Source organism: Saccopteryx leptura, chromosome 1, assembly GCF_036850995.1.
Source record: "Saccopteryx leptura isolate mSacLep1 chromosome 1, mSacLep1_pri_phased_curated, whole genome shotgun sequence".
In the NCBI taxonomy this organism is placed as follows: Eukaryota; Metazoa; Chordata; class Mammalia; order Chiroptera; family Emballonuridae; genus Saccopteryx; species Saccopteryx leptura.
Window position 1 is genome coordinate 354,450,965 of NC_089503.1, and position 12,856 is coordinate 354,463,820.

General features: G+C 39.0%; 1 protein-coding gene across 1 annotated transcript in view; it reads left to right on the forward strand.

Annotated features, from left to right (window-relative positions):
• COL9A1 (collagen type IX alpha 1 chain) overlaps window positions 1–2,977 on the forward strand; it is a 98,448-nt gene extending 95,471 nt beyond the window's left edge. The window contains exon 39 of the mRNA XM_066360291.1: window positions 2,447–2,977. Within this exon, the coding sequence (XP_066216388.1) occupies window positions 2,447–2,631 (185 nt within the window). The 3' untranslated portion in view covers window positions 2,632–2,977. The remainder of the gene's footprint in view (window positions 1–2,446) is intronic.
• The last annotated feature ends 9,879 nt before the right edge of the window (window positions 2,978–12,856 follow it).

The following is a 12,856-nucleotide window of genomic DNA, read 5'->3' on the forward strand; positions in this document are numbered from 1 at the left end:
TCTCTCACACACACACACACACACACACACACACACACACACACACAGAGTTCCCTTTAAATGCCCCTAATGTGAGGAGATCTGAACAGGCTCTGTTAAAGGCACGGTCTGCCAAAGCCTCATTATAGAGGCTCTGGATGAGAGAGGAACTTTCCCAGGCGCCTCCTCTTTAGAGGGAAACATACCATCACTGGCTTCATCACAACTTAATAGTCAAAAGAAAGCTTGTGAAATAATTAAGGGGAAATCATTTACATCTCTGCTTACCTACAGCCTTGAGATGAACATTGTCTAAAGTATTCTCTTAAAACTTATTAACGTTTTGTCCAATAACATTGCTTTATGTGGATCTATGCTGTAAGCCTCCTGGGGAGAATGAGATGTTATATGTAAAAGAAGATCTCTAACCTACCTTCCTTCTATAGGTATATGAGGTATGTGTAATATGATCATGTAATAAGGCCAGCCCACTATAATAAGACCAACAAGAAACATATGTAACATAACCACTAAAATAGAAAAGGAAAACTAAACACCTCTGAGAGAGAAGCAAACCTAAGCAGATGTGTAATTGAACATGTAAATTTGGCTTTTGTCTCTTTGGTTGGATGGCCAAAGTGAGACGACTGAGATGGTAGGAGGGTCTCCGTAGAACTGTGTGATCATCACATGTACAGGTTGTTCTGCACCGATTACGTACGGCCACGTTTGCGGTGATGGTATGAAAGCACCGCTGGTCGGAGGGGGCGAGCATCAGCAGAAAGCCTTCCTCGTCATGCCTCCCTGCGGGAACCACACAACTTTGAACGTGACAAAGGGAGGAAATGCCTTGGAGGAAGTGAGACTTGGACTTGGGTGACGTTCCCCTCAGTGTAGGCCCTGGTTTAAAATGTCAAAGAACTTTGTAGGGTGCATAACACAGTTTTGTAAAGATATTAATTATTACTGTCCTCATAAGTATAATAATAGTCTCCATTTATCAGATGCTTTCAGGCAAAGAGTTTAGTTATAAGGAAGGCATGATCTCATCAGAAAGTGAGAAATTAGTGACTTGCTCATGTCACCCTATCCACAAGTGGCAGAGCTACACTTGGGAGCCCTCTGTCTCCAAAGCCTGTTCTTCTAACCACGGAGCGACTTCTCCCAGTCTGGGTATCGACCACCTATCAGAAATAAAGGATGCTGTTACAGGAATGCTATTCAAAAAGAACTGTAATGGGGGCCGCGATTGCCAGCTGCACGTGTGTAATTTAAATCTTTGAAATAAGTCGGATGGAAAAAGTATGGTATGCGGGATGTAAAACTGAAGACAAGAAGTGAACAAACGAGACAAAAACTCAGGCACAGACAACAGAGTGGTGGGTCTTGGAGGGAACAGGGGTGGGAGCGTAATAAAGGGTAAGGGGGCCAAAGATATGGTGATCGAAGGAGATTTGACTTGGGGTGGTGAACACAGCACAGTCGATAAATGATGTGCTATAGAATTACAGTTGAAGCCTATATAATTTTATTAACCAATATCACCCCAATAAGTTTAATAAAATTATAAAAATGTTTTGGAATTAAAAAAAATAAATCTCCAATTAGCTACATTAAAAAAAGTCAAAAGAATCAGCTATAATTAATTTTAATAATATAGTTGAATCCACGGTGTTCAAAATCTATCATCATGTCATAGATACAAAATAATTAATAAAATGTTTTACATTTTTTTCATACTAAGCCTTCATATTCTAGGTGAGTTTTATGCTTAGAGTTCATCTCATTTTGACTTAGTCACATTTCAGTGCTCAACAGACCGGTGGCTAGAGGCAACCCTACTAGACAGCACAGCCGTACAGATGGACATGTGGGTTAGAGATGCTGAGGTCCTTCCACTGTCAATTTCTAAGAAACCCAAGTTCAATGAAGGAATTTTATCATCATCATCATCACCATCATCATCCATCATTTTCTTTCTTTTTTTTTTTATTTTTCTGAAGCTGGAAACGGGGAGAGACAGTCAGACAGACTCCCGCATGCGCCCGACCGGGATCCACCTGGCACGCCCACCAGGGGGCGATGCTCTGCCCCTCCGGGGCGTTGCTCTGCTGAGACCAGAGCCACTCTAGCGCCTGGGGCAGAGGCCAAGGAGCCATCCCCAGCACCCGGGCCATCCTTGCTCCAATGGAGCCTTGGCTGCGGGAGGGGAAGAGAGAGACAGAGAGGAAGGAGGGGGTGAGGGTGGAGAAGCAAATGGGCGCTTCTCCTGTGTGCCCTGTCCGGGAATCGAACCCGGGTCCCCCACACGCCAGGCCGACGCTCTACCGCTGAGCCAACCGGCCAGGGCCTTCATCCATCATTTTCTAAAGCTCCTAGATACACGCTGCTGGGCCGCAAGCGCCTTCGGCCAGTTTGCAGCCTTGAGTATTCTCCTGTTCACATTGCAATACTTTGTGTGTTTTAGGTGATCCAGGTCCTGCCAGCTATGGGAGGAATGGTCGAGATGGAGAGCGAGGCCCTCCAGGGGTGGCAGGAATTCCTGGTGTGCCCGGCCCCCCGGGCCCTCCTGGTCCTGCTGGTTTCTGCGAGCCAGCCTCCTGCACTGTGCAGGCCGGTCAGCGAGCCTTTAGCAAAGGGCCAGACCCATGAAGGGCTTAGTGCTGCACGGCTGTCTGCGTAGACCACCCCGGCTAAGGAGCATGGAAGAAAGACACCCCCCGAAGCTGGGGCAAGAGACGACAGTGCATTACCTTCAACGTTACTACCGAAGTCCTACTTGACAATCACATTTAGAACCATGGTGCTATTCAATACATCTGCTTTACTTTCCCTTGGAGGGGAGACAGCAGAATCATTTGTAAAAACAAACTAACAAAAAAGACTCCCTTTAAATAAGTTTATAATCCTGTTCCCAGGATCTTGAACTTTAGTGTGCTATACATACATGCTATATCGCGGGCCACTGTGCCAATAAACAAAACAGCTGTTTGGTTTACCTCAGTCGCAGTTCTTTTCACTTTTATTTAGATGTTCTCAGATTATTTGTGCAGCTATCCAGAGGGTCACAGGCTAGTTATGAAGAAACCCCGCTGCAGTCAATAGAATTGGTGCTTAAAATCCCTGTCGACGTGCTCTCTCTGGAGTGGCAGGGAGCCCTGTGCCACAGGGAGTGATTTCCTCACAGCACGTGTGGGTTTTCACGCTCAGCCCGAGTTTTTGTGGAACTGTACTGTATCCCAAACCGATTAACATTTTGAGCTCCTCTATGTGAAAGTAAAGAAGGAATTTTAATATCCTGCCATGCATAAGATTTACCGATGAGATTATTTATTTTAAAGGTTTGAGGTAACATCTCTGGTTGTATCCAAGAAGAAATAAATATGGTTTCTTAATATCTTGCATGTTTTCTTGTAAATAATCATGTTCAATAAAAAAAAGAAGTCACTGAACTTATTTAGATACATTAAAGACTGTAAATTGCTGGTATTTCTCTAGGTATATGTTTATATTAGTGTTCTGTTCTCCAGAGAAATTAAAAAGCCCTTACTATTCCCTTGAAGGTGCTACCTAGTGACAGAAATTCTTTGTATGTATGTGTGTGTGATGGGGGGCAGGGAGCTTCATAGACCTTAAAATTTTTTTTTTTCATTTTTCTGAAGCTGGAAACAGGGAGAGACAGTCAGACAGACTCCTGCATGCCCACCATGGGGCGATGCTCTGCCCACCAGGGGGCGATGCTCTGCCCATCCTGGGCGTCGCCATGTTGCGACCAGAGCCACTCTAGCACCTGAGGCAGAGGCCACAGAGCCATCCCCAGCGCCCGGGCCATCTTTGCTCCAATGGAGCCTTGGCTGCGGGAGGGGAAGAGAGAGACAGAGAAGAAAGCGCGGTGGAGGGGTGGAGAAGCAAATGGGCGCTTCTCCTGTGTGCCCTGGCCGGGAATCGAACCTGGGTCCTCCGCACGCTAGGCCGACGCTCTACCGCTGAGCCAATCGGCCAGGGCGACCTTCTTAAAATTTTAATGAAAGCTATAGACCCATACCCTGGACAAACACACACATGCATGTGCACAAACACGTTTGCAGACTATTTCAGAGACTAGATGGATCCCCTAAATCTAGCCTTGCTCAGTTCCTAGGTGACAAACCGCTGTCTTCACTTCCATGGTTTGCTAGCTGCCTTCGATTTGGAACTTCCCTGCTGCAAAAACAATCCCGTTTCACCATTTTTCTTATACATTTCATAAAGGCAGCTCAGCTAAAGCACTGCATTCTTATCAATAAACTAGGTATTGCCTGACCACTCAAGCACTTTACATAATCACATTGGCCTACTGGCTTGCTGTTTTATCATCATCTATATAAATTATTGATCAGCTTTAATACACTCATTGTGTCACAGTGCATATGAGTGACTTGTCCCAGGGCATAGCACAATGCACAGAATAGTCAATGTCTCCAGTTAGTTTGTGGAACTCAATTCTCTCAAGGGGAAGTGGGCTGTAGTAGGATTTTTTTAATATCATTTTTATTCTTGTGTGTATGTTCTATACCAGGCGTCCCCAAACTATGGCCCACGGGCCGCATGCGGCCCCCTGAGGCCATTTATCCGGCCCCCCGCCATACTTCTGGAAGGGGCACTTCTTTCATTGGTGGTCAGTGAGAGGAGCACTGTATGTGGCGGCCCTCCAACGGTCTGAGGGACAGTGAACTGGCCCCCTGTGTAAAAAGTTTGGGGACCCCTGTATACATTTAAACATTTTAGTCCTATTTGTTCGGCCTAGTCAATCATTATATAATCTGTGTGTGGAATTCTTTCACACTGCTCATGGCATCCCGCTCTGCACCTCCAGCATGGAGGGTGCTGAAGGAGAGCGTCCAGCTTGGCTGCATAGATCAGTGCTGTTCACACACACTGAGAAGGACGTCCTTCCTTCGTGTGCAGTCAGTAATTTTTAGAAATAGAGATATCTGTTTTACCTACTTGAAATGATCTTTACATAAATAGCAAAGCTTTTTAGGTACTGTGACATGTAACCAAATAAATACAAATAAATTGCCTTGTTTGTTCACCAAGACGGTTTTATTTGAACTGGAGTGACATAGTTAAATACAACAAAAGAGAAAAACCTTGCAAATATGTTTCTCAGTTCTATAATATAATATTCATAAGAAAATTAAGAAAAATAAAATTTCAAAGAACAGTTCATTCACATGTTTTATAAACGTGATACATAAAAGGCTGTACAACAAGGTCCATAGATCCCATGAAATATTGGAAACAACTACTTACAGATAGATTGTGTAAAACTAGCACATTCCCAATGGTAGGAGCAATCGGCTTTAACTCAGTTAAGTGAAACAGTTTACAGAAGCAGTAAGTACCTGACTGAGGCTAGGAAAGCACCCGGCAAAGCCTCTCCGTGAAAGAGCTCATAAATATTGAATTAGACCAAATCTCTCTCTCTAGCAAAACAGAATCTTCAAAACCTCTTTGAGATATTTTGAAACGTTGAATAAAGTGTCAGCTCACGCCCTTGCTGAGAAAGGAGTGTGTGAATAATTAAAGTTGATTAGAAGCTGGCACGTAGTTTGGGGGCAAATGTTTTCAGTGCTTCTGTGGCATTACCATATGCTTTTCATCCCCAATACTGACAAGTTGGTTAAGAACCATGGAAATCAATTCTGTCAGAATGAACACATAAATTCGCTGGCATGGTTTGGGATACTGACCTCCGCTTAGCAGAAGAGTATGAATGAGTAGTCTTATTGGTTAGGTAACTGACTTGATTATTTACAGACCCTTTATATATATTTCAAGCTGACTAAACAACTATTGCTAGTCTTAAACATCATTTGTTAGGTCTGATTTATTTGCAACCTAAAATAAGCTTAATGGAAATCCCTACTTCAAAAGATCACTTCCAATTGTATTACTTAACATGTGACTATTGTGGTGTCTCTAATGTATAATAATTTTGAAATAAACCAATATAAGGGAAAGATCACTAGAAATATATGAAATCATACCAAATATCAAGGAAACTGCTGTTTGACATTTCCTGGTAGCTGTGGTAAAAGGAGTGAAAGAGCAATAATAAGAAAAACAATACTAGTGAACAATATTACTAGAAGTAATTTTGCAGTCTACAAATGGGCCATGACCACAAATGATTTTTAAATGTTTTTTAAAAATAATATTTGTGTTCAATATAAAGCCCTTTCTTTTCAGAAAGTAAAATAAATACTTTTCAATTGTGTGCTTAGTCCTTTTTAGTGAACTTGTGACCTAGGATATGACAGTATTAAATAAATAATAATTTATTTAATACTGTAAATATTAAATCAAAACTTGTAACTGTACAAATGTATGGTTGTAAATATACACACTCAAATGTTCTTTAAATGGTCAACTAGTGGAAGTGTACCATATCTGTAAGATTATCAGAAAGTGGGTGCTGACTGCTTTATTTTTAGTCTTAATATTATTATTAAGAGTCTTAATACATGGCAACCCATGCTAACTTTTTCCTTAACATGCCTTCACATTTTGCCCTTGAACCAAGTTTTCTAAGAATAACTAGAGAGAGAACAAAGGAGGAAAACTGGCTCCAAGAAAGTAACTTTGTGGAATTTATTGGAATGTGTCTTCCCCCTCCAAGGTGAAAATCTGTGTGTGAAAAGATTTACAAATAGTCCTTAGAGAGCACCTCGTTAGTTTATGACATCTAAGGGGACCTGGGATGAGAACAGTTAAGGGCTGTGTGAGTAATTTATAAGTGCACATACAAATCCACTGGCATGTTTTGATGTAATTAATTTCTGCTAAGGAAACATGCTGTGTATTTAACTTCTTGCTGCTTGTTGTTTTATTGCTAATGATGAAGAGCTTAGATTTATGAGTAAGTTGATTGAATACTTCTGATCTGGCTCAGGCCCCTCTACACCACCGAGTCCTGAATGGTTTTAGAGAGGGGATCACTTGGTGGCACAGAAGTCGCAAAGGACTGCCTGCTCTCTGACTTTTGCTTCTGCTTATAATTCTCACCTGTAGACCAGGACTAATATGAGCTGCCAGGGAGATGAGTTACAAACTGTATTAGTATAAACTAAGCATTGATTCATGTGACAAACAGAAGTATAATTACCAGCAGGCAATACACAAGAACTCTGCAACAGACCAGTTTACAGGTTTCTTGGCATCTGCGTGGCTCATGCTGCGTGTGTAAGTGCTTCTGTAGCATTCCTGTGCTAGAGGCCTAACAGAATGCCACTGAAGTGCGGCACTTTGGCCACAAGTGGTGGAGAAGAGTGGACATAGTATTAATAATTGCACCTTCAAGTTCTTTAAGGGTCACATTCTTTATTACTGAGATAAGCAACAAGCTCATTATGCATCATGAATATATAGAGGAATCAAGGCCTGAGAGCATTATGCCTACGTGAGACTTAGAATAAAACTAGTGCCATTCCACTTAACATAAGTATGTTGAATTAAATCTTAAATAGTTTGATGAGGTAAGATAGAAAAATGTTATTTTTAACACAAATAGTCATAAAATATGCCATAAAACGATCTGAATTTAAATGTATCAATACAGTGAAAAATATCCCTAAAATATACTTTAAATAATACAGCAAAATAAAATGTTGTAATCACTATCTTTACACCCATAAGCTTATTAGGGTCAAGTGACATACCTTTCTGCCAACTTAAAACTTATTGAACTATCCTCTAAGTTTAGTGAAATCTCCTACTTTACTGGTAGTACTCACTTTTGACAAATTCATGAAGCAGCTAATTCCTTGATTGTACCATTTAACATTCTCTGTTGGACCTGAACATGAAAAACTTTTTTCCATTTAGATTTTTTTTTTTAGACTTGGTTTTGGTTGTATAAGCCCACCTTATCTTTGAGGTAAAGTTGTGCTCTTTTGGGTCTGTTTGTCTGAATTAATTTTCCCTGTGTTCACCTTGCTCTTTATTCAATTTATCTAAAGAGACTAGTTACTCTGGCATAATTTTGTTGAGAAAAATGTTTAGGTACGGCACACAATGCAAATGAAGACATCCATTGTCTCATTTCCTGAGACTCCTATTGATTAAACAAATTTAATGTCATTACTGTTACCTTTACCAGCCAACTAATAAATACATACAATTCAAAGGGCTAGCCTGACCAGGTGGTGGCGCAGTGGATAGAGCGTCGGACTGGGATGCGGAAGGACCCAGGTTCGAGACCCCGAGGTCGCCAGCTTGAGTATGGGCTCATCTGGCTTGAGCAAAGCTCACCAGCTTGGACCCAAGGTTGCTGGCTCCAGCAAGGGGTTACTTGGTCTGCTGAAGGCCCACGGTCAAGGCACATATGAGAGAGCAATCAATGAACAACTAAGGTGTTGCAATGAAAAACTGATGATTGATGCTTCTCATCTCTCTCCGTTCCTGTCTGTCTGTCCCTCTCTCTGACTCTCTGTCCCTGTAAATAAATAAATAAACTAAAAAAAAAAAAAAAAAAAAAAAAGGGCTGACAAGCACCTTTGAAGCACCTTGGATAAAAAAATAAAAATTAAGTTCTTTTCTGCATCTCCTCCTCTTAGAAGTCTGTGTAATCTCTGAGAGAAAATCGTATACAAGTGGGGTTGCATTCCTCATCACGAGAATGTGAAGAAAAAATATTGGGAAACAATGACAATAAACACTGTCTTAAGAAAGTGGACATGAACAATTGTGAGAAATAATTTAAGAACAAGAGCAATGAACATATCTGCAAAAATATTATGAGACTTCATTGAAAAACTTAAGCATGTAACTTAACCTGGAAATTCTCAGTCTCAGGATATTATTACCAATGTCAGGAACGTTAAAATAGTATTTTGAAAAATGGAGTTCCTTATCTTAGCTTTGTAAATAGTGATACAGTGCTAGAAAAATATAAGTATTACATAAATGTAATTGTAAAAATTTAAGTACTTTGAACAATATGCAGATTTAGACATTATGTAATTTTATAAATGGTCAACTTTTTGTATTAAGCTAAATGTTTTTTACTTGTCTGTCAAAAGAGAGTATCTAGCCAGTATAAAAGGTATGATGATTTCTTAGGTGTTTTTATGTTAATCACTAAAATATGAGGGTAGTATACCAAACTATAGTTATAAATAGTAAATCTGCAAGATAACTAGGTATATAAATCCACTGAAGAAATAAAATTGAAAGAACTAACAAATCAAAGGTTATTTTGTCTGCTTCAAAGAGATACTTAAAATGAAAAAAAAATTAAATTAAAAAACAAATTAAAAACCATAAATTAAATTATTTACAAAAGTAAAAATAAAAAAGTGCAAAGGCAAAGGCCTGATTTAGTTGTCCACTAAGTGATTTTTGCTCTTGTATTTCTGCAAGTCTGGTCAGTTCTGACACAAACTGCTTTTAAACACCATCTTGTGGACAAAAGGAGGTATATCACATATTCTCAGCAAATGAAAGAGACTGAAGAAAGGCTAAATCTTATTTTAACTCCTAAAACATACTCTTAAAATTATTTTATAATCCAAACATCAAATGACAACTTTTACAGAGAACATATGTTAAGATAATTACTTAAGTTCCATAATATAAGTTACTAAAATTTTAAAATTTTAACACTGTCATGAAATATAGAAATAAGCATATAGGATAAAAATCATTAAGTTACTTGGATCATAAGATGAAAAATTTCAAACATTAAGACTGGCTGTGTTTCTGTTATGCTTATGAATAAAAAAGGCTAATGTCTTCAGCAGGAAAGAACAATAAACAAACTCATGAATGACTCTTCCTTTTATCTTTAGATTACCAAGGTTATAAATATTAGTTGATGTTACACCACATTCTTTGCACAGAAAAATTTCTCTTTTGTGTTAATTTATCTTGGTATAAAATGTTTGACAGGAATTCAAAATAGTCATTCATACAGGCCAAAAACAGTTTGAATTATTAATTTTCATCATGGCCTATAATTATTTCATATTAAAACACTTACATTGTCTGGAGTCCAAACAAGAGATAAATCAGGATTAATCTTCTTTCCTGCAGTGGACATTACTGACATTTATGTGAAAGCACACAAATGTTTTGGAATGGAATAAAATGATATAAGACAGGTGGCAACCACCAAGTTATTTAGGAGAGAATTCCATCCCCCTAATTGGGGACTAAATTATCCACTTTATTTTTTTTTTATCTTTGAAATTAGGTACATGCCAAATCTCTACTTTATTTGGTTTTTATATTAGCTGGACCCAGCCGTGCATATCATGTGAACAGAGATGAGGCAGAAACAAGTGTTGGGCGATAAATAATACAGCAGGGCGAGAGAGGCCATTCCCATGGGGACACGGCCGCAGTTCTACGGTTCTGCCAAAGGTCTGTTCAGTCATATGTGTCAGCTATAAAAAATGAGCTTGAATCATGATGACAGCTCTCCTTTCTAATACACATCAGATACCAGTGTATTCTCTCTCCTCTACTTAAATCCATCTGAATACAACCAAATTCTTGAAACAGGAACCAACCAGCCCAGCATTAATGGAATTTAGAAAAAAGAAAGGTTCCTAAATGTGCAATTTGTAAAAAAGGATGCATGTCATATTCTGTGGAATTAAAATAAACAGAAGTTATAACACAAGCAAATGAACTGAGCCTTTGATGTAGATGAAAAGATCATCTCAAAGAAAACAAAGGAAAATACATTGATCACCATCAGCAAAAAAGTTCATGAAAACATCAAAATGCTAAAACAAATACTTCTGGATTAGCAAAGAGGCATAAGGATAAACAAGCTATTAATATGAAAAAATAATCTTTGAAAACATAAAATGTTTAGCTTTATGACAAATTCAAGTAAATTAATGAGCGGCAGATAGGTTGTAAGCTTTCAGAAAAGTCAACACATTAAAGTTCAACAAATTAAAAGAGCAAGATATACACATAGCACCAGGTTTAGATCTCTGTACATTTTGGGGGGATAAATTATCATTTTACTAAAAAATGCATATACATATTCCAATTGTGTAAGTTTAAAACCCAGCACCATTGTCGGTATTGCACAGGAAAGAAAATGAACAAAATCAATTTAAAGTTAAAAACACTTGAAATAAATAAAATAACCTTGGATAATAAAATAAATAAACTTGGAATTGAAATATACAACAACCTAATTCAATATGAAATGACCAAAAGGTTGTATGAATGCACAGCCGTGTAGACAGCACCTGACCAGCAGTTCATTCATCTACAATGAAAACCAGTTCAATTCATGAGTGCATTTGAGCCAAGTCTTTCTTAATTTAGTCACACTCCTTACATAACTGTTCACAGCTTTTCTGATTTCAGTGGGTTTGACTTTTTAGACTCATTTGTCAATGAACAGATAAAAGCAATCATCCTCGTCTGCTTTGGCCAAATTGGAATCTGCACTGTTCCTCGAAGAGGTGTTACCTTCTGGTTTCTGTGACAGGAGGGGTGTGGGTGGCATGCTTGCAGCATCTGTGGGATCCATTACTTAGATTTCAGCAAAATTCTTATGCCCAACATTCTAGAATATCAGTTGTTTTCAACCCATAGTTTCTCAAAATAATGTATAGTTAGGCAATAAAAATAGCATTTAGTGATTTGGTTGGTGTACTTCCATTCCCTGGCAGAAGACATAGTCCTTTGTGGCCCCTGTTGTTTCCCCTGAAGCATGTGTTAACTCTTTGGTCTGAGTGCTCATTGCATATTCAGTCCCATGGCTTTTCTTTGCTGCCCTGCACCTCTTGCTGCAGCTCTTGGAGAAATATGATTCTCTTAAGGGCTTCTGGGCTTTATCTTGTCCATATGCATCTGCTCACACCACACATTCATCTTCTAGGGAAGGGGCTTCTTTTCCAATCACTACCAATCTCATTCTTTGTTCTGATGCCTGGTTCTTGTCTTAAAAGTCTGAGAGTGATGAGGTCAGAAGGATAATGGATACAGGGGCCCACACATCTTGCTGGTACCAAAGAGAGTTTGGTGTCTTCACCACCAAAGACCTCTTAGAAAAACAACTTTCTGTTTCCCAACTGAGAAACTGAGTGAAAGGAACACCATGTTGAGCTTTTCTTGTGGAGCTCATATAGAGCTGGACTTCGTTCCTCCCTTTTCATGCAGCTCATAGTCATGCCGGCGGTGACTGCTTTGAGTCGGGCTCATCATACAGAATTAACAAAGTCATTTCAATAGTTGGCTATGGTGGGTTTGGGGGCTCCCTGAAAAACAGCCTCCTGTTTTTTCCAAAATGTAAGTTATAAGGTGAAACTCTTATTGCCTATCTATTTCTCTGCATAAATAGGACGGATGGAGGATGGTATAAGAATTCTTAAACTATAACAAGTAGTCACAAAACATTCAGCAGGAGCAATGCACTATATCAAAACACTGATAAAATTTTTAGCAATGACTGTAAATTTAAATACCAAGAAAACCTCAAGATAAGTCTGAAACTTTAAAATTCAGAAATCAAAAGCCAAATACAAGTTGATGATACTACAACATGTACCTCACCATCAGCCTACCAAATCATATGATGTAATTTTCTCTTGAAGAAGAACTAACAATAAGAATTGCTTATGTATGTCATAGAAAACCCTGAATAAAAATCAGTAATGGTGAAGCAAACATATGGAATGAATTTGGGGAAAAGTCTAAAAATGCTGATATAGCAATTAATATAGGAATAGGATTCAAATTGTTGCTTTTAATGTCTGCCTACACCATAAAAAAAGCCACCCACATACCATGAGGGTTTGACAATATTGAGATAGCTCCAACAGCAAGGAGCTAACACCAAAAATCAAGTCTTCCGCAGGTGCCT